The 22611-nt window shown below is 48.4% G+C and overlaps 1 protein-coding gene across 2 annotated transcripts; it reads left to right on the top strand.

Moving 5' to 3' along the window:
• Positions 1-8948: 8948 nt before the first annotated feature.
• On the top strand, positions 8949-15052 carry LOC125537814 (auxin response factor 2). 2 transcript variants are annotated; one of them, XM_087547349.1, is made up of 11 exons: positions 8949-9543; positions 9634-9690; positions 9797-9988; positions 10075-10159; positions 10475-10565; positions 10646-10824; positions 11691-11799; positions 11871-11943; positions 13446-13605; positions 13674-14554; positions 14624-15052. In XM_087547349.1, the coding sequence occupies exons 1-11, from the start codon at positions 9304-9306 to the stop codon at positions 14687-14689; spliced, it is 2133 nt and encodes a 710-aa protein (XP_087403475.1). In that variant the 5' UTR covers positions 8949-9303; the 3' UTR covers positions 14690-15052. The 2 variants fall into 2 exon arrangements, with proteins under 2 accessions (XP_087403475.1, XP_087403476.1); XM_087547350.1 differs by having other exon boundaries at positions 8951-9543; positions 13686-14554.
• Positions 15053-22611: the final 7559 nt, after the last annotated feature.

Here is a 22611-nt window from a genome sequence, read left to right as displayed (position 1 = left end):
AGGTGGTGGCCCTCAAGAAGGCGTTAGCCGAGGCCGAGGACAAAGTGGCCAAGGGAACGCACCGCGCCCGAGAAGCACGAGGCCTGGATCAGCGAGGTCCAGCAAGAGCTCCAGGACGTCGTCAAGAAGTACGAGTCCCTGGAGCATGATTCTAAGACGCAAGGGTCCGAACTTGCAAAGGCCCGCCAGAGCGCACAAGATGCCCGAGCCGAAGCCCAGAGCGCCCTTCAGGAAATACAGGCGGCCAAGAAGATCGCCGTGGGTAAGGCTTTCGTTATGCAAAGCAAGTCTGCGAAGGAAACGTTCCTTTTACTTACCCGAATTTGGAGCTCTCCAGGGACGTTTACGGATTTGCCGCGCAGCGTATTGGATGCTGTCGAGTTCTATCAAGCCGAAGAAGGGAGTTCTACAGAGAAGTTGTTCTGGTCTCAATACCTTGGACCAGAACATCCGGTGCCCTTCAGCGATGAGCTGAAACAGCTGGTCGAGTTGCACAAGGCGGCCGAGCTGGCCATGAAGGACCTAATAGTCCAACTATGGCCTGCCGAGCCCATGCCCAGCAGCTACTTCGTACTTGTGAAGCGGCTTGTGGGTGCCTGCCCACGGCTTGAAGTCGTGAAGCGGTCGGTCTGCATTGAAGGTGCACGGATGACCTTTGCCCGCGCCAAGACGCACTGGGCGAAGATGGATGCCAAGAAGCTGATGACCGAGGGGCCGCCTAAGGGCAAGGAGCACCGCTGACCCGAGCTATATTTTGATAGTGTCCTGGAGGGATCCCGCCTTGTGGCGGAGCAATGTACGAAGGATGTTATATTCCCATGAAAACATTCGTATTATCCTGTCCTGTAATATGGGACAATGATGTTATGTAATATAATGCTTGTGATTTTAAAATTTTACCTCCTGTGCGGCCGTTTATGAAATCTGAGGGTTGGCCAGTCATCGGCTCCTGCCCCCATGTAGATGGTACGTGGGTGTTCGGGATAAATCTAAACACTATTTACTCCATATTCTGGTCCTTAAAGGAGGTGTTTAGCGCAACGAACAAGGAAATCAGACTATATGGCCTTTATCACCCTCACTTAGCCATAGGAGTTTGACAATGAAAATTTTGGCGAAGCCCCTGGTATTCGAAAGGACGAACTTGGGGCGCTAGACGCACCTGATCGGATAAGAAACCGATTCCTCGCATAAAGCGGAAAAAATCTCTAAGGATTTGAAACCTCTCGAACAGCTGACCAGCTCACGCTGCATCATGACAGTCATTTTTCGGCTTTCCCTACTGAGGCACTCATCCAGAAGAACCGGGACACAATCGCAGTAGTTCTCCCTTTACTACCCTAGCCAATATAGCGGAACGTAAGGTAGTAAGCACAGGAGCCGGGCAACCCAACTATTGACCAAAGACATGATTCAGAGCCGATGCATATAATGCTATAAGTTCGGGGTGCCGAACCGCACTGAAAAAGGTGTTCAGACTTTATTACCGTATTGCGGGGCGCGAAAGCCCATAGTAAAGTAAAATGTACCAGAGTGTACGTGTGCAATGAGTAATAGATATAAAGGTAAGGAAAAACGGGAAAATTAAGTAATAAGCTGACGCTACCATTTGTAATGTGATTAATACGTCAAGGCGTACTTGTACAAGTAATGCGATAAGCAAGTAAGGCTATTTAACATGTCATGACCAAGAGGGAGTTGCGTGCGGGTATGTAAAATAGGTATAACAATCGTTAGCAGAGACCACCTGGGGATTCCTTGTACGCCAAAGCTCCTCGCCTCCTTGGTGTGTCCGACAAACGGGTTGTCAGGAGAAACCTCGAAAAGAGAAAAACCCAAAAGGAAAAGGAAAAGTAAAAGTGTGTGAATCCTAGGGTCAGCCGAGCCACACTGTGGATCACGAGCTAGCTATGCCTCCATCGATACCCATGGGATTTTGAGTGCGTAGTTATGTACGCGCGGTACGAATGCCGCTGTTTGATCGGGACTGGGACGGAGGCCAAATTTCTAGTTAAGCTCTTGATGAGCCGGGTTGTCTTGCTGCAGAATAGTCCGGACTCTTTTAATGGTGTCCAGGGGCTTGGCCGCTGAACTAAGGTTCTGCTGGAAAAGGCCACGCTGTATTTCTGCTGCTAAGGCCGTTGTGTGCTCCTCGGTATGGAGGGAGCGTTCCATATTTCCATTGATTGTTATGACGCTGCGTGGACCGGGCATCTTGAGCTTGAGATAAGCGTAGTGAGGTACCGCATTGAATCGAGCGAATGCGGTTCTTCCGAGCAGTGCATGATAGCCGCTGCGAAAGGGGACGATATCGAAGATTAACTCCTCGCTTCGGAAGTTATCTGGCGATCCGAAGACAACCTCTAGTGTGATTGAGCCCGTACAGCGGGCCTCTATGCCTAGTATGACTCCTTTAAAGGTAGTCCTTGTGGGTTTGATCCGTGATGGGTTCATGCCCATTTTGCATATTGTGTCCTCATAGAGCAGATTGAGGCTGCCGCCGCCGTCCATGAGGACTCGCGTTAGGTGGAATTCGTCGATGATTGGGTCTAGGACTAGTGCGGCTGATCCACCGTGCCGGATACTGGTCGGATGATCTCGACGGTCAAAAGTGATCAGGTACGATGACCATGGATTGAATTTTGGGGCGACTGGCTCTATCGCATAGACGTCCCTTAGTGCGCGCTTGCGCTCCCTCTTGGGGATGTGTGTCGCATATATCATGTTCACCGTTTTGACTTGAGGGGGAAACTTCTTATGTCCCCTTGTGGTTGGTTGCAGGGGCTCCTCGTCATTGTCCTCGCTCAGCTATCCCTTTTCCTTATTCTCGGCGTTTAACTTGTCGGCTTGCTTAAAAACCCAGCAATCTCTGTTAGTATGATTGGCTGGTTTGTGCAGGGTGGCATGGATTTGGCACGGATGGTCAAGTATGCAGTCCATGCTGGATGGTCCCTGATTGTTTCTTTGATACGACTTTTTCCGCTGACCGTACTTGGAGCCGCTGAATCTGGCGTTTATAGCAGTTTCATCGGTGTTATCGCCATTGCTTCGGCGTTTGTGTCTGCTGCGTTGGAGCTTGCTGTTGTTGTTTTTGGCCTCGGAGGAGCCTGCCTCTTTGGACGTATTTTTACTATGAGCCAGCCAGCTATCCTCATCCGCACAAAAGCGGGTCATGAGGGCCGTGAGGGCGGCCATAGATTTCGGCTTTTCTTGGCCGAGGTGGCGGGCGAGCCATTCATCGCGGATGCTGTGTTTAAAGGCCGCTAGGGCTTCTGCATCCGGACAGTCGACGATCTAGTTCTTTTTAGTTAGGAACCTAGTCCAAAATTTCCTGGCTGACTCCCCGGGCTGTTGAACTATGTGACTTAAGTCATCGGCGTCAGGCGGCCGGACATATGTACCTTGGAAGTTGTCGAGAAAGGCTTCTTCCAAGTTCTCCCAGCTGCCGATGGAATTTTTAGGCAGGCTGTTTAACCAGTGCCGAGCTGGCCCTTTGAGTTTTAGTGGGAGGTATTTGATAGCATGGAGGTCATCTCCACGGGCCATGTGAATGTGGAGAATAAAATCCTCGATCCATACCGCGGGATCAGTTGTTTTGTCGTATGATTCAATGTTGACGGGTTTAAACCCTTCGGGGGATTCATGGTCCATTAATTCATCAGTGAAGCAAAGAGGGTGTGCGGTGCCTCTATATCGAGCCGTGTCGCGATGTAGCTCCGACGGAGTCCGTCTATGGTTATCGGCTCGAGCATGACTAGGTTTGTCACGTCCTAATAGGTAGTCGTCATCGTGTATCAAGGTACGTCCTCGCGATCGGTAGATTGATCTTGTATTTACTGCTCTACTGTTCAGGTCATGTCGAAGGTCATATGTATGACCGTGAGACGATTTACCTCTGCCTTTGCGATGAGGTGGGGCTGGCTGGTGTTCAGCTTGAGTTGTCGCTTTGTCCCGTCCACGTGGTGGTCGGTCAGCCGCATTGCGCAATGGTGGTATGTGTACTGGTGCCTCGTCGTTGAACTGAGGTAGTAATTTGCATTTCGGGTAGATTTTGGCCAGGCGCTTGAGGTCGTATTCTTCGGCTGCTAGGACGTCGGTCCATTTAGCATTGAGCAGATCTTGGTCAGCTTGAAGCTGCTGCTGCTTCTTTTTTAGGCTCCTTGCAGTGGCTATTAGCTGGCACTTTAAGCGCTCCTGCTCAAGAGGTTCTTCAGGCACGATGAAATCCTCGGTGCCGAGGCTCGCCTCATCCTCGGAGAGTGGAAGATAATTACTGTCCTCCGAGTCCTCGTGTGTGGCCTGTCTACCAGGGCTAACCTGCCCATCTTCCCGTTCATCCCGTTCGGTAGCTGCGTCAACAGGGTCTTTGTTGTCTTTGGCACCTTTCGGAGTGTTATCTTCTCATGTGTCGGTGTTGCTATCTTTATTGCGGCGTGACTTAGAGTGGCGCCACTGACGTCGGCATTTCGATTGTATCTCAGGAGGTTTATCCTCAACTGGGTCTTCTTTGTCATTGCCGCTATTCTCCTTTGGTGCATCCACCATGTACACATCGTACGAGGAAGTGGCCGTCCAGCGTCCGGTGAATGGCGGGTCCTGGGCCTCTTCTTCTCCGGCATCGTCGTCCATACCACCGATGTCATCGGAGCCGTAATCGAGCATGTCGGTTAAGTCTTCGACAGTGGCTATAAAGTGGGTGGCGGGTGGGGAGCGAAATTCCCTATCATCAGCTTCTAGTTCGAACCGGATATAGTTCGGCTGTGAGTCCCCCGCCAAGGACAGGTTCTTTAATGAGCTTAGCACGTCGCCCAGGGGTGAGTGCTGGAAGATGTGTGCGACGCTGAACTCGAAGATCGATAAACAATCAAGTTCGGCATCCGTGGACTCACATGGTTCGGAACTTACATCCGGAGACGAGTCCGGGGTTCCGGTGACAAGAATATTGTGTGAGTTTAAGTCCATGTGCGGCTCCAAAGCCGGGGAATCTGTGGCCTCCGTGGTGGGGTTGAACCTCCAGTCCTTAGATGGCGTCGTATGCTCCGGATCTAAGGCCAGAGCAGTTACAGGAGCTATCTCCTGGATATGGTCCGATGATAGTTTTAGGTCATGTTCATCGAGGTGACCAGGAGCGATCGCCGCGGTCTTGAATCCAGCTAAGATCAGATCTCCACGGATGTCCGCGACGTAGTTCAAGCTCCCAAATCTGACATGGTGGCCACGGGCGTAGCTATCGATCTGCTCTAGATGGCCAAACGAGTTGGCCCACAGTGCAAAGCCGTCGAACACGAAAATCTGTCCGGGGAGGAAGGTTTCTCCTTGGACGGTGTCATTGTTGACGATTGAAGGGGCCATCGAACCTTTTGAGGATGGCACAGTGGAACTCTCAATGAAAGCACCAATGTCGGTGTCAAAACCGGCGGATCTCGGGTAGGGGGTCCCGAACTGTGCGTCTAAGGTCGATGGTAACAGGAGACAGGGGACACGATATTTACCCAGGTTCGGGCCCTCTCTATGGAGGTAATACCCGACGTCCTGCTTGATTGATATTGATGAATACGAGTATTACAAGAGTTGATCTACCTCGAGATCGTAATGGCTAAACCCTAGAGGCCTAGCTTGTATGGCTATGGTCATGAGTCTCCCTTCCGGACTAAGTCCTCCGGTTTATATAGATACCGGGAGGATCTAGGGTTACACAACGTCGGTTACAAAGGAAAGGAATCTACATAGTCGGTCGCCAAGCTTGCCTTCCACGCCAAGGAGAGTCCCATCCGGACACGAGTGCAGTCTTCAGTCTTCAAATCTTCACAGCTCATCAGTCCGGCCGATGGCTAACAGGCCGGACGTCCGAGGACCCATTAGTCCAGGACTCCCTCATTCGCCTAAGCACTACAACAAATATGGCCGGGGTGTAAAACTGTGGAATGGGGCACCGCACATGGCTAAAGATCAACTTCTGTGTCTATGGGGTGCCCCTGCCTCCGTATATAAAGGGGGGAGAGGGAGAGGCCGCCGACCCTAGGAGGACGCGCCAAGGTGTGGAGTCCTACTAGGACTCCCTAGTCCTAGTAGGATTCCACCTCCCACACAGAGTAGGAAAGGGGAAGAGAGAAGGAGAAGGAAAGGGGGGCAACCCCCTTCTCCTAGTCCTAATCGGCCTCCTGCCCAAGGGGGGCGCACCAGCCCCTTGTGGGCTGGTGTGCTTCCCTCTTATGGCCCATAAGGCCCATAACTTCTCCCCGGGGGTTCCGGTAACCTCCCGGTACTCCAGAAAAATGCCCGAACCACTCGGAACCATTCCGATGTCCAAATTCAACCTTCCAACATATGAATCTTTACCTCTCGACCATTTCGAGACTCCTCGTCATGTCTGTGATCTCATCCGGGACTCCGAAGAAGCTTCGGTCATCAAATCACATAACTCATAATACAAATTGTCATCGAACATTAAGCATGCGGACCCTACGGGTTCGAGAACTATGTAGACATGACCGAGACACATCTCTGGTCAATAAACAATAGAGAAACCTGGATGCTCATATTGGATCCTACATATTCTATGAAGATCTTTATCGATCAAACCGCATAACAACATACGTTGTTCCCTTTGTCACCGGTATATTACTTGCCCGAGATTCGGTCATCGATATCATCATACCTAGTTCAATCTCATTACTGGCAAGTCTCTTTACTCGTTCCGTAATGCATCATCCCGTGACTAACTCATTAGTCACATTGCTTGCAAGGCTTATAGTGATGTGCATTACCGAGAGGGCCCAGAGATACCTCTCCGACATTCGGAGTGACAAATCCTAATCTCGATCTATGCCAACTCAACAAACACCATCGGAGACACCTGTAGAGCATCTTTATAATCACCTAGTTACGTTGTGACGTTTGATAGAACACTAAGTGTTCCTTCGGTATTCGGGAGTTGCATAATCTCATAGTCATAGCAACATGTATAAGTCATGAAGAAAGCAATAGCAATAAACTAAACGATCATAGTGCTAAGCTAACGGATGGGTCTTGTCCATCACATAATTCTTCTAATGATGTGATCCCATTCATCAAATGACAACACATGTCTATGATTAGGAAACTTAACCATCTTTGATTAATGAGCTAGTCAAGTAGAGGCATATTAGGGACACTCTGTTTTGTCTATGTATTCACACATGTACTAAGTTTTCGGTTAATACAATTCTAGCATGAATAATAAATATTTATCATGATATAAGGAAATATAAATAACAACTTTATTTTTGCCTTTAGGGCATATTTCCTTCAGAAAGCACGCTCCACATCCTTCATAGCATTCTCTTGCATTTGGGCAAACCTCTATCTCTTCTCTCCTTACGGATTGGGTATGGTCTTCATAAGAGTGGACCACTGAGGATAGATGCCATTAGCTAGGTAATATCCCTTGTTGTAATGGTGGCCATTGACCTCAAAGTTCACCTCCGGGGAGTGCCCTTCCGCAAGCCTTGCAAACACAGGAAACCGCTGAAGAACACTAATATCATTCTGAGAACCAGCCATGCCGAAGAAAGAATGCCATATCCAGAGATCTTGTGAAGCTACATCTTCAAGTATAACAGTGGCACCTTTCACATGCCCCTTGTACTGTCCCTGCCAAGAAAATTGACAGTTCATCCATTTTTAGTGCATACAGTCTATACTACCAAGCATGCCCGGAAAGCCCTCTCGGCATTGATCGCCAACAACCTCTCTGTATCAGCGGCATTTGGCTCTCTAAGGTACTCCGGGCCAAACACTTTCACCACGGCCGTGCAAAAACTATACAATGAGATGAGACATGTGGACTCACTCATACGAACATACTCATCCACAAAGATCACCAGGGATTCCGCGGATAGCCGCAGTGCATTTCTGGTATGAAGAGAAACCAAGCTTGCCTAGGGCATCCACTTTGCACTCAAAGTATGGGTCATGCGCGACCACTCCCTCGCGAATATGATTGAACACATGCCTTCTCATTCGGAATCGGCGACGAAATTGATGTGGCCTAAAGAGTGGACCATCCTTAAAGTAATCGACATAGAGAAGGGTGTGCCCTTTCTCTCTATTGCTGTCCAAGGCGGGAGCATGGTCGGGGATTGATCCCCTGTACCGAGGCCGCTTCCTAGTGATGTGTTCATGTACGACCAACGCAGCTGCCAGCTCTTCATCATCCGATGAGCAAATGAAATTGTGAAAGAAAAACTCATCACCACTGTCCATTGTACCTTGTGAGCAATCCGTCGAACGCCTTGCGGTCGTGGTCGGAAAGCGGCCGGATAGTGCACGACCTGCTCCCCTCGCAGGCAGCAAAGCAAGGTTTTGGGGTCGGTGGTGGTGGAGGGCGCCCTGCATCACCGAACGGCCGACCGGAAGAGGTTGGGGACGACGAGCGACAACGACGGCCGTAATTTGTCTCCCACCGGCAACACAGAGAACGCCTGCCAAATTCTTTTTCGGGAGGCCGGTGCGGAGACAGCTATGGCATAACGCGGTGGTGGCTGGGACGACCCTGGTGGAACACAATGCGACCAGGGGTGGCGATGGCGACAGCGATGGCGGTGAGGGGGCAGTGGGGAGGGGCGGTGGGGCGGGTAGAGAAAGAGAAAGAGGGGTCTGTCTCACCGACGGACGGGCCATGGCAGGACAAGGGCACACGTCCGTGTGTCCGTTCGGCCGCAAACTCAGCCTAAACTTAGACATGAAATAGGTCGAAAGCGGACAGAAAACGGACGACGGTCTGCTTGTGGCCACGCGTTGGGAGGCCTGTTTTATTCGTTTGCTCCCAAATGAATGCGGACGGATCTCGCATCTGCGACGCCGTCCGTCCTCGCTGCGCGGTTCCCGTGCCTTTCGCTCTCTTTCGTCCTCTTTTCTTTTCCAGCAGCGCAGCACTGTATGATAGGGAGCAGTTCTCTTCGTCCTCGACAGTCAACATAGCAGAGTCACAGACGGAACAAGTGTGAAAGCCCCGCGCGGCTTTATCCAACTCCTAGTCCGTAGCCCTGGCTCCCCCTCTGCCTCCTACCCTACGAGCTCCCCCTAGCTAGCTCCCCACCACCACCTCCTATAGCCACCCATGGCCATCACCACCATGTGTCGCCACCCCACCTCCACTCCCCACTTCCCACCCACTCCGCTTCCCGGCCCCCCATTAAACGCCCGTGAGCTAGCACGCGATCCCCTACCCACCACCGGGCGACGTGCTCCGTCTCCATCACTCCTCCTCGACCGTTGCTCCGTGTCCGCGGAGAGGCGCTGCGTCCTCACCTGACGGCGGCCATGATAGGCATCGACCTCAACACCGTGGAGGACGAGGAGGAGGGCGGTCCCTCGGCTGAGCCCCCGAGGGGCACGGTGTGCCTAGAGCTGTGGCACGCGTGCGCCGGCCCCGTGGGGCCGCTGCCTCGGAAGGGCAGCGCCGTCGTGTACCTGCCGGAGGGCCACCTCGAGCACACCCGGGAGGCGGTGGCCGCGGTGCCGCCCCATGTGTTCTGCCGAGTTGTCGATGTCAATCTCCAGGTGCGTGCGCGCGCGCGCGGCCTGCTGCTCGTGCTGTACGGTGTCCACAATGTGTTCGAGGTATTAACTGAGAGAGCGTGCTCCCTGCAGGCGGACCCAGCTACGGACGAGGTTTACGCGCAAGTTTCTCTCGTGGTCGACAACGAGGTACCACTACCACTACCACTGATCTGAATATGCCAGTAATGATAGCATCGGACATGGTCAATGTGAGCTGAACGATCAAAGCTCTGCGCGTCGGTGATGGTTGCAGGAAGCCAAGAGGCGGATGCGCCAAGGGGAGAGCGAGGAAGCTTGCGACGGTGACGGCGAGGACACCGGTGCCGCGAAGCGCCGAGCGCGCATGCCCCACATGTTCTGCAAGACGCTCACGGCTTCCGACACCAGCACGCACGGGGGCTTCTCCGTGCCGCGCCGTGCCGCTGAGGACTGCTTCCCGCCTCTGGTACATGGCGTTGGTGATGAAGTGATTTTGTCGCCTCGAGGTGACTTGGTACTGGTAGTAGTGACTTTTTTGCTTGGCGTCTGCAGGATTACAACCTGCAGAGGCCGTCCCAGGAGCTTGTGGCCAAGGATCTGCACGGCACCGAGTGGAGGTTCCGACATATCTATCGAGGTACTGCAAGAGCGATTCACTGGCTTATTATTGCTTATAGCTCAGGTTCAGCGTATTTGTTAGGCTGCCCACCTGAGATATATAGAATGCTATGACATATCATGAGGTGTTACAGAGATGGCTTATTTAGATGTGTATAACCAGACAACAGTGAAGATTGTTGGTCATCTGCATTTGCTTTCTTTCATGAGGTGGTCTTTTGGCTATAATTTACCGTTACAACCATTGTTAATACGAAGACCATTGGGATTTGAAGAAACCCTGAGAAAATTTGTGGTCCCGAGTGGCTAACAGGTCTGCTCCCAACTGTTACAGGCCAGCCACGGAGGCACCTTTTAACCACTGGATGGAGTGCATTCGTCAACAAAAAGAAGCTTGTCTCTGGGGATGCAGTGCTGTTCCTCCGGTAACGATTTATAACTCACGATGCCTTCATTGGAACTTACTCTAGCTTCCCTTCGGCAATGATTTCTTATTCTCGTCCAGAGGTGAAGATGGAGTGCTCCAATTGGGAGTGCGCCGAGCTGCTCAGCTAAAAAATGTATCTCCTTTTCCTGCACTTTTTAACCAGGATTCAAGTCTTCGTAGTCTCGGTAATGTTGCCCATGCTGTGGCTATGAAAAGTATTTTTCACATCTACTACAATCCCAGGTACTTTGCTGATTGTTTTCATAACCGTCTCAATTGCCTGTATTAATTAAGGTCGTACAAGTCGCTTCCTCTCCTTATCTCAACCATAATAAGAAAATGTTCGACTAATGCACAGTTATAGTGTTCTCCTAGAAAAAGTTAGACACGTCGGCAACCATAATAAGAAAAGGTTGGATGAATACACAGTTCTAGTGTTTTCCTTGAACAAGTTGTACATGTTGGCGACCATAATAAGAAAAGGTTGGGCGAATCAGTTATAGTGTCTTCCTAGAACAAATTATACTTGTCGGCTATGGTATCTTAAACTTTACGACCTGTCAGTCCTGTGCTAACTATTTTGAATACTCGTTCTTAATACCGTACGACTCATTTTTTATTCAGCAGTCAGGTTCAGTTCCCTGGTGAAGACAGTTTTGAGTTGCTTCTTGTTCTTTGTTGCTTCCCCCAATCCAACATTTTGTATCTCATCTCATTGGTCTGGCCATCTATGTTTCCTCGTAAATGCTAAATTATCACATTACATGTTATTCTCAAAGGTCATTTAATTGTGGCATACTACACATTTGGGGCAGCCATTCAGATTTGTTTGGTCATGTCTGAATTTGATATTTGGGAATTGACATGTTCTGTTTATTACTTGTGGACGTTTTCATTATGCTCATTTAGCATCAATGCAACTATTTTGAAAGTGCTCTATCCCATTATTGATAATAATTAAACTAAAGAAAGAAATAGAATCTCGTCAGCACCCTGTTCAGATAGATAATTCAGATTGGTAATAATTTGCTTTGATTCTCATAATATTTGTGCATTTCTCCTGTGCAACTTGGACGGTTCATTTGTATTGAATAAGTTCATTGGACTTGACAGGTTATGTGAGTCGAGTTCATTGTACCATATTGGAAGTTCATGAGAAGCTTCAGTCAACCTTTTTCTGTTGGAATGAGGTTTAAAATGAAATATGAAAATGAAGATGCTTCAGAAAGAAGGTATGGTGCAATAGTTAAAAAAATTTCTCTGTGATTGGGTTCACAATGCCATAACTATTCTTGTTTTTCAGGTCAACTGGGATGATAACTGGGAGCAGAGAGTCAGACCTGAAGTCGCATGGTTCGAAGTGGAAATGTTTGGTGGTATGTTCTGCTTTCTCATGCTTGACACATCATATTTGCACCAATGTTGGTATCGATGCATGTGCATAGTACTCTAGGTGTATGACCATCTATCTTTATTAATTAAATGCAACAAAAGCATTGTGGTTCTCTGTCTTCGATTTCAGCATTTTGTGTTATGTGTAACTTTTCATCAGTTGGCGAATTACAGTATGCCCAGCTTGAATTTTGAATAGATGCTGGTCATTTCAAAGCATCAAGGGCCAAAGAAATCCTGTCGTTTCATTTCTGGAAAATAATGTAAATGCCTGTGAAGAAAAGTGAAGCGTTGTCCATTTGTCCTAATCAAGATTACTACATTAGAATATGCCCTCATTAAGTTCCAATGTTTTGCACTAATCTATACAACTGTGGTTTACTAGTAAGAGGAGCAGCATAACAGAGTAGAAGTATAGTGCACTCAAAGATACAATTCATACTGCAGCCGGGGATGCAGGCGGATGCATCCGCGTAGTCAAAATTGCAATAATCCTCATTACTTTAATAATCGTGTTAGTTTAATTTACCTGTTTGGGGATGGTTGTGGACGCCATCCGCTTGCATCCCTAACGGCAGCTACTCAATTGTATACTTGTCCTACTCCTTGATTAACTATTGGAGCTTGTGCTCTTAGTATTTTTTACTTTGGTTTAAACCAAGGGCGGCGTTTTGGTAACCAGGGCCATCTACACCCGCCCATGTACAGTAAAAAATAGCAAAACAATTCAAAAAAATCTAAAAAAAATTTGGCATCCAAGATACTCGGGTGCGCTAGGAGCATGCAAAAATTGCCTGAACATATGACGTTTGAGGAGCTCTAGACAAAAAAAAATCGGCTCTCACAGAAGTTTTGGAAAATGGCACTTTGGAGAACTGTTTTTTTTCTAGAGCTCCTCGGATGTCATTTTACCATGAAAATTTGCATGCTACTAGTGCACTCTAGCGTCTTGGATGCCAAATTTTTTTAGAGTTTTTGGAATTTACTGTTCATCGGGAGTTGATGAGCCTGGGCTCATCTGTGGATTACTGGGTTTGAACCATGCTATAATAGATCAAAGTAGAAAGATTTCTGAATGTCCATATAACGACTGCCAAACATTTGTATATATGCTATTAATCGGGTAGGATGCATCTAATTTAGCCGAAACCGAGCTTCCATAAAATATTCGCTGAAATTCTTTGTCATAGATGAAATCAGCAGTTTTACTTTTTTCAAGTTAATGTGATTGGAAATTCCCGATGGTGGAACAAGGTTTGAAACCTTGCAATATACTATAATGTCCCATGGCAAAGTTCTCACAAGGAGTCAAGGATATGTGAACCCTGGAGTTTAGCATTGTGCTAGTTGGTTTCCAGGATTGCATAGGATGTAATTTAAAACCATATTTTGCATGCCGTGTTGAACAAGGAATCTTAGTCATTTACTTTATCTGTTCTCATTAGATTCCTTGTCCTTAAATCATGACTGATGGAAAACTTGACAGGTGAGATGGGATGATGATGTAGAGTGCCGTCGCCCTAATAGGGTATCTCCTTGGGAGATTGAACTTGCTGGATCGGTTTCGGGATCTCATCTGTCCTCTCCCCATTCAAAACGGCTGAAGCCATGCCTCCCCCAAGTTAATCCAGACATGTTGCTTCCAAGTAGGTTGGGTTGTAAGTGAAGAGATAATCATTTGATACACTGTTGTGCCCTACTGAACTTTTTTTAGCCATTTTGGCAGGTGGAAGTGTTTCTTCGGATTTTGCGGAATCTGCCAGATTCCACAAGGTCTTGCAAGGTCAAGAATTATTGGGTTCTAAAGCCCATGATGGTACTGTTAATTCAGCTTCTGAGGCTTCTCAGGCGTCTGAAGCAAGAAATTTTCAGTACAGTGATGATCGGAATTGCTCTATCAACATGTGTAACATTCCAGGGGTTCCAGGACTTGGTGCTAGAACCCCGCCTGAAAACCATGGATTTTCCTACCACTGCTCAGGCTTTGGGGAGTCTCAAAGATTCCAAAAGGTCTTGCAAGGTCAAGAAGTGTTTCGTCCTTATGGAGGAACTTTGTCTGATGCTGTTATAAGAGGTTCTAGCTTCTGTCAACCTGATGGCAACTATACATCTGGTGCAACATATAAATGGCTTATGTCACAGGGATGCGATTATCGTGGGCCAGTAACACCAGCAATGCCTCAAGCATCCTCTCCATTATCTGTGCTAATGTTCCCTCAAACTAGTTCCAAGATACATGGCTTTGAATACGTATGCAGAAGCCTGGATAAGGATGATAATATTAGACATGTTACTATCAACGCCACTCAAGATATGGGAAGAACCAGTCATACATTACCTCTCTGGCCTCGTCTTGTTTCAGGCAAAGCAGTAGCTAGTTGTGCTGGAACTAAAAAGTTGCCCTCCATCGGCAGTGCAGAGCATGAACCAAATGACAAGGATGTTCACACAAATGGCTGCAAAATCTTTGGTATCTCTTTGACTCAGAAGGTTCGAGTATGCGATAAAGTGGAATGTAGCAGTGCGAATTGTGATTTTCAGCTCCAGCCTTTAAAGCCACAAATGTCAAAATCACTAGGCAACAGTTGTGCTACTGTAAGTTTTACATGCATAATTTTTTGGCAGCTTCTTGATGCAATTGCTTATTAACCAAAAATTCCGCAGGTTCATGAGCAAAGGCCTGCTGTTGGCATGGTGGTTGACCTTTCTGCGGTTGATACGATGATCTGATTCGTCTAACTGTGTCCTGGGAGGAGAAGCGGGGCCTACGGCAGGATTCATGTTAGTGATGTGATACTCAATGACGCAAAACTTCCACCTGGTTATTTCATCCTATGTGCACAGTTGGCACCGAGTTCAGTAAACACATCATGGTTGATGAGTTGCTGATGCTTATCAAATTTGTAATGCACTTCTAGAATTTGATTTGTTATAACATCTATCTGAAGCTCTCTTTTGAATCATCATTTATGTTGTACGAGCTGCTAGTGTGTTTTTAAGCTGCATGGTATGTTATGACTTGTTTGTACTAGCACGATTTAATTTCGAAGAACAGATGTAGTTCTTGTTTGAATTAGCACCATTTATTACAAAGTACTCTATAATGTGTATTTTTTTGAAGTTAATTTTCTGTATGTTTGACCAATTTTATAGAGAACTATCGATATCTTTTTTTCGGGGGGGGGGGGGGGGGGGGGGGTGGACGGGACGTAAAGGAGATTTTCATTACTCACGGGGCCTCTCAGCCACAACCAAGTTTACAATGAAGTCTAACCCCGAGTACAACCACACTGCGGTTCGGGGGGTACTACGGCCATAAGCAGCAAGTTCATGGCTAACCTTATTCTGCGAACGACGACAAAAAGTAAAAGAAATCTCTCTATCCTCAGTTGAGGCCAAGCTTTTAATCTCCTGGATCACGAAGCGATGTACTGATCTATTATCGGAATTTGCTATGATCAGCGACACTGCCTCAGAACTATCTAGTTCTACCAAAATTGGCAGCATCGTCCGGTGGAGGGCTAGCTCCAGCCCCTCCCTACACGCCGCGAGCTCGGCGCCCAGCACGTTACCACAAGTACGGAGTTCATGGCAAGCGCTAAAAATGATGTTTCCCTGAGTGTCCCGGAGGATCATCCCACCTCCTGCCATACCTGTAGCCGGTATGAAGCTTACGTCCGTGTTCAACTTGGTCCATCCTGTAGTAGGAGCAACCCAGCTCAGCTCCTCTTTAGCTAGGGCGCTGGCTGTATGTGTTGGTGGCGCAGCATTGATCACCATTTTCCCCTTCATAACATCACCATTGGGGTACTGCTTGAGGCATAATAAAGAGCTGATATATCCATGTAGGAACCGCCGAGAGGACTCAGTTGGAGGTGGCCGTTTTTCATGTGTGATCTCATTCCGCACGTGCTAAGTCCTCCACATGATCATCAGTACGATCATACGCGTCGTCTCGTCCAAAGGCTCAAGGAGGGTGAACAACCATTCTGGCCCCGTGTTGCGAACGGATTCAACCCTCGGGATGACCCAATCTAGCGCCATGGCATGCCAAAGTTCCTTCGCAAGGGGGCACCTGCACATCGCATAGAACCCATCCTCTCGTTCCACACCACAAATGGGGCATATGTCAGAAAGCTCAAGATGACGTGAGAATTTATTTGCCCAAGTAGCTAGAGAGTTGGTCACAATCCGCCAAGCAAACACGCGTACCTTCGGGGGAGCAGGGCACCCCCATATGGTCTTCCAGATGGCGCGACGACCATCTGGTGCCCTGCTCATGGCGGTGGCCAATGGACGCTCGCGCTCGTCCATGGCAAACCGATAGGCGGAACAAACGGTGAAGATACCGTTCTTCTCCGGCGCCCAGGCGATGATGTCGTCAGTGCAGCGGGGCGAGGTGCGAATGTTGGATATCGCATCGACGTCCGCCGGGAGGAAGTGTCGGCGGAGAAGATCCATACGCCAGGACCCATCCGCCGCGTGAAGCTCCGCCACTCTCCTCAGCCGGCAGGTGCCTTGCCGCGTGATAGGTTGGCGCGAGGGTTCCCTCGGCACCCATCGGTCACGCCATATCCGGATGTTTTGGCCGTCTCCAACACGCCATATGATGCCCTTTTTCAAGAGCTCGAGGCCATACTGTATGGCCTGCCAGGTCGAGGATGCGTTCCCGGAGAACACTGTATCCTCAAGGCGACCATCTGGATAGTACCGAGCTTTTAGTACCTGCGCACATAGACTGTTAAGCTTAATTAAGAGGCGCCACGCCTGTCGAGCAAGGACAGCTTGGTTGAAGAGACGGAAATCTTTGAAGCCCAAGCCTCCCTTGGTCTTATGTGCTAAAATTTTCGGCCATGCCAACCAATGCGTTTTCCTCTTGCCCTCCGCCGAGCCCCACCAGAAATTCCGTACCATTCTGTTCAAGTCGTCGCAGACTGACATGGGTAGTTTGAAGACCCCCATTATACAAGTTGGAATGGCTTGGGCAATGGCTTTAATCATGGCTTCCTTTCCTGCAAGTGTGTCCCCCCATGCAATGATTCGCTTCAATAGACGAGACTGCAAATTCTGAAATTTTCTACAAATACCAAATTAATATCATTAGATTCATCATATAATACATGTTCATATTTTATTTATTTATTATTATACATGTTTAATATTTTTTATAAACTTGGTCAAACATAGATATTTGATAAAATATACCTTACATTTTTTAAGCGGAGTGTGTCGGTGTATAAAACATGGGGTTTTACACCCTTACTTATGCACAGACAAGTAGCAGCTCCTATGCTGGCCGGAGAACCTATGAAGGACTGTCGAGGTACCAGCAGATCCTATAAATCAAGAGAATTGCTCTTTGAGAGATCAAGGAGCGCATTAAGAAGACCAAGGTTCAAGACAAGCATGAAGATCAACTACAGAAGCAGCCACCAACTACAGAAACAGCCACCAGCAGTCGGCCGAGCCGGCAAGGCAAAGGCCCGGCAAAGCCCGCGCCTAGCAAACCCCCGCCAACTACCAGCGCTCCACCTCACCAGCCAGCTGGTCGCTGAACGGTGAGGTGTTGAGCCCGCAGACAGTTAGGTGGAGTTTGCCGGCACGTGTTGGCACACTGGAAGGAAAATTACCTTTATCGACACCCGTCCAAATGATGTCAAGCTAATAGGAGTTAGCTGGACAAGCGGTGTTATATCCTTGCCGGGGCTCCTCCTCCTCGCGACACCTCACAGTGCATTTAATGCTTTTTGTACCAACTAGCAGAGTTGGGTATGATAGCACTGTTGCTATCTAATCATCGTGTAAATACCTATTTGCCACTGTGGTAACACCTTGAGCTATAAAGGGAGGCCCATGCCAACCTTTACAAAGGGTTCGAACCCATTCAAACTCCACACACACTTGCTCGTGTAGCTGCCTCCTCCTTGCACCTTGTGGGGGAGAGCGCTCCTTGTATGATGTAGGGTAGGAACCCTAATTGGCCGATCTTTCATGAAAGGAGCGGATCCCGCGAAGAACATGGAGAACACGAGGGGAAACATGAGAGAACCACTCAAACCAACAAGAACGATCACACATGTGCTAGATCCTCGAAACACAAAGAGATACACGATCCACGATCAACTAGGGACGATACAAAGGTAGCCGGTCTTCTCTGAAAGGAGGTCTTGAGGTTCTTCCCATAAAGGGGTCTTGAATCCGCTTGGGGGACCTTCTCCATAGGAGGCTGAATCTCCGAGGAGAAGGTAACCAAGTGGATGAGCAAAGCTCTCACACAAAATATGAGCTAATCCTTTGCTAACCTAGCTAGGATGAATGGAAGGTCTATTTATAGTCTTAGTGCAAAAGGTGGCGAAGTGGGGGTACATGGGCCTCGGGCCCGAATCCTATGCACAGACAGGTACCGGACGTCCGGTAAGCGCTGGTCGTCCGCTCGTTCTGGCTAGGATGCTGGTGTAGCGGATTTCCAGTCTGGGCCAGTCGTCCGGTCGTCGGTCGTCCGGTGGCGTCGGGCGTCCGCTCGTTTGGCTCAGATGCAAGGACACCGGCCGTCTGGTCTGGGCCGGACGTCCGCTCGCTGGGGTTCGGCTGGAGCATCAGGCGCCGGACATCCGGTCCTGACTGGTCGTCCGATGGCTGGGACTTTTCCTGCAACCCTCCTTCTTCTCCGTCTTCTCGTCCATCTTCCTCTTCTTCTTCTCCTTACTCCTTAGCTTCTCCATGATACCTGAGTATGCACAATGTCTCCGTATGAGGTAGTAGCCATGTCTCATGTGCATCAACGTGAAAATGTGAGAGGAGAGATGTCACCTTGGTTTCAAGAGCTCTTGCACGTGCTCGTGTCATGGGTCCGCTAGGCACTTGGTGAGATGATGGTAGGTCCATGGGGATGACCTTGGGATGCTCCGCATCATCTCCCCTCCCTTGGGGAAGATCCGCCCTCGGACCAAATTCTTCATCACCATGGTAGGGAGAGAGATCTTTGACGTTGAAGATGTCGCTCACGGAGTACTTGTCGCGTGGAATGTCGATCTTGTAGGTGTTGTCGTTGTAGCGTGCAAGCACCTTGAAGGGTCCTTCCGCTCGTGGTCGAAGTTTGGACTTGCGTTCTTGGGGAAAGCGGTCCTTGCGAAGGTGTAGCCGCACGAGATCTCCGGTGTTGAATACCATAGGTTGCTTGTTGAAGTTGAGCTTGGTCGCAAGGCGTTGAACTTGGCGCTCGATGGTGTTTCTTGTATCTTCATGCACCTTCTTGAGATGTGTCACGCGTGCACTTGCGTCCAAATTGGTGCGCTCTTGGAGTGGTAGAGGAAGAATGTCCAATGGTGACAATGGGTTGAATCCGTAGACGACCTCGAAGGGGGACTTGTCGGTTGTTGAGTGTCTTGCTCGGTTGTAGGCGAACTCGGCGATAGGTAGACACTCCTCCCACTCCTTGATGTTCTTCTTGATGAGTACTCGAAGTAGAGCTGAGAGTGTGCGGTTGGTCACCTCCGTTTGGCCGTCGGTTTGTGGGTGATACGCCGTGGAGAAGAGTAGCTTGATTCCGAGCTTGGCGCATAGGATCTTCCAAACGTAGCTAAGGAACTTGACGTCGCGGTCCAAGACGATCGTCTTTGGCACTCCATGTAGACGCAATATTTCCCTACAAAAGAGATTAGCAACATGTGAAGCATCGTCTATCTTGTTGCAAGGAATAAAATGTGCCATCTTAGACAAACGGTCCACAACGACAAATACCGAATCCTTTCCATTTCTAATCCTAGGCAATCCAAGTACGAAATCCATGCTAATGTCTTCCCATGGTTGATATGGAATTGGGAGAGGCATGTAAAGGCCATGGGATTAAGCTTTGGACTTAGCTTTGCGACATGTAGAGCATCGGTTGGTGAAGCGGTTGACGTCGCGAAACATCTTGGGCCAAAAATAGTTCTTGGAGAGCGTGGCGAAATTCTTTCCGCGTCCAAAATGTCTCATTAAGCCTCCTCCATGAGATTCCTACAAAAGCAACAAACGAAGAGAAGACTCGGGGATGCAAAGCTTGTTAGCTCTCATAAGATATCCATCTTTGATGTAATAGCGTTCCCAAGAGGTGTGCGTCAAACACTTGGCATAAGGAGTAGCAAAAGTAGGATCATGCTCATACAAGTCTTTTCTATGCTCAAAACCAATGTCATCCAATTCAAGTTGAGTAACAAGCATGCATATGCGGGAAAGGTCATCCGCCACAATGTTTTCCTTACCTTTTATGTACTTGATGATATAAGGAAAAGACTCAATAAATTCACTCCATTTAGCATGACGCTTGTTCAACTTGGTTTGGCCCTTAAGATACTTGAGTGTTTCATGATCGGTATGAATGATGAATTCATGAGGGCGAAGATAGTGTTCCCATTCATGCAAAATGCGGACTAAAGCATATAGCTCTTTGTCATATATGGGGTATTTGAGTTGCGCTCCGGAAAGTTTTTCACTAAAGTAAGCTATGGGGCGCTTCTCTTGCATTAACACACCTCCTATGCCATTACCGCTAGCATCGCAATGAATCTCAAAGGGTTTGTCAAAGTTGGGTAAAGCGAGCACGGGAGCATGAGTAAGCAAATTCTTAAGCTCATTGAAAGTGGTATCTTGGGATGGTCCCCAAACAAAAGGTGCATTCTTCTTGCTCAAAGCATGCAAAGGCGAAGCAATGGTGCTAAAATATTTCACAAAGTGACGATAGAAACCCGCAAGGCCAAGAAAGCTACGCACTTGTTGCAAGTTGGTTGGTTGTGGCCAAGTCTTAATAGCATTGATCTTGGACTCATCAACATGAACACCCTTAGAAGATACAACAAAACCCAAGAAAACGAGCTTGTCAACGCCAAAAAGGCATTTCTTCATATTAGCATAGAGATGCTCTTTTCGAAGAGTTTGTAAAACGGTTCGGACATGGGTGACATGCTCTTTGAGAGACTTGCTAAAAACAAGGATATCATCGAAGTTGACCACAACAAACACACCAAAGTAAGGGCGAAAGACATGATTCATAAGACGCATAAAAGTACCCGGTGCTTCCGATAGATCCATAGGCATGACCAACCACTCATACAACCCAAACTTGGTTTTGAAAGCGGTTTTCCATTCATCACCCTCTTGTATGCGGATTTGATAGTAACCACTCTTAAGATCAATTTTTGAAAAGATAGTGGCACCACTAAGTTCATCAAGCATATCGTCAAGGCGTGGAATGGGATACCTATAACGAACGGTGATAGCATTGATAGGTCTACAATCGGAGCACATGCGAAAGCTACCGTCTCGTTTTGGCACAAGAATGACCGGGACGGCACAAGGGCTCAAACTTTCACGCACATGTCCATGGTCTATGAGATGATTTACTTGCCTTTGTATTTTTTTGGTTTCTTCGGGGTTGACGCGGTAGGGATCTTTGTTCGAAAGTGGTGCTCCGGGGATGAGGTCGATGCGGTGCTCAATGCCTCGTAGTGGAGGTAGTCCCGGAGGTAGCTCGTCGGGGAAAACATCGTGAAATTTCTACAAAAGAGAAGACAACACTAGAGGAAGAGTGTGAGAGGTGTTAGTTTGTGGTTCATCGTCCTTGCACAAAAGGACATAGTGTAGGACACTAGATGGGTTCTCACACACTCCTCGTATCTCACTTTTGATGGCAACTAGGACTAAGTTCTTCTTTTCGCTCATCGTGGAGGTGCTCGATTTGGGCTTGTGGCGCTCACTCTCTTTTTGGTGGCTCGCTCTCTCACTATTATCTCCACGATGGGTGGCTTGCTTGTCGGAGACAACTTGGCTTGGGGACATGGGATGAAGTACGTACTCCTTGCCCTTCATCTTGAAGATGTAGTGGTTCGTTCGACCGTTGTGGATGACTCCTCTATCAAATTGCCATGGGCGTCCAAGGAGAAGGTGGCAAACGGTCATTGGAACAACGTCGCACTCTAAGGTGTCTTCATAGGCACCAATTTTGAAGGATACTTGTACTCAATGCTCAACTTGGATAGTGCCGAAGTCGCTAAGCCATTGCACTTTGTATGGATGTGGGTGCATCGTCTTGGGCAATTGGAGCTTGGATCATAGTTCTTCACTTGCGATATTATGACAACTCCCTCCATCGATGATGACCTTTACGGATCTTCCGTTGATGCCGGCCTTGGTGTGGAATATGTGGCATCTTTGGTCTTCTTCTTGGTGATGTTGGAGAGTCAAGACCTTGGAGACAAAAAGAGCAGGACTTGAATCTTCATCACAAAAGACTTGTTCCTCGTCATCGTTCACTTGCCGGTGCATGGCGACTTGCTCGATGGCGTCCATTTCTCCTTCACTCATTGAGTCGTAAGTGTCGTCGTCGTTGAGGATCATGGTTCGCTTGTTGGGGCACTCGTAGGACTTGTGGCCTCGACCTCCGCATGTGAAGCATTTGAAGGAAATCGTCTTGACGGTCTCATCGGTTGGAGTGGATGATGATGAAGCTCTCGGCTTGAAGTTGCTTGTAGTAGGAGGATGACTTGTAGTTGACGAAGCTTTCTTGGAACTCGACTTGTCGACGTTGCTTGTAAAAGGCTTGGTAGACGGTGTTGGAGTCGTTGAAGCTTGGGTGTTGGAGAAGCCGTATGACTTGGATGAGAACTTGGCATACT

The sequence above is a fragment of the Triticum urartu genome, chromosome 3A (assembly GCF_056163025.1).
Source record: "Triticum urartu cultivar PI428250 chromosome 3A, HENAU_Tu73, whole genome shotgun sequence".
Taxonomy (NCBI): domain Eukaryota; kingdom Viridiplantae; phylum Streptophyta; class Magnoliopsida; order Poales; family Poaceae; genus Triticum; species Triticum urartu.
The sequence above is the reverse complement of the archived record's forward strand: the minus strand, read 5'-3'. Positions and strand labels throughout refer to the sequence as shown.

Coding starts and splice junctions, on each gene's coding strand:
- LOC125537814 (XM_087547349.1), top strand. CDS start 9,304: ATGATAGGCATCGACCTCAACACCGTGGAGGACGAGGAGGAGGGCGGT. Junction 11,800..11,870: donor GAAGATGCTTCAGAAAGAAG/GTATGGTGCAAT, acceptor CTTGTTTTTCAG/GTCAACTGGGATGATAACTG. Junction 11,944..13,445: donor CGAAGTGGAAATGTTTGGTG/GTATGTTCTGCT, acceptor AAAACTTGACAG/GTGAGATGGGATGATGATGT.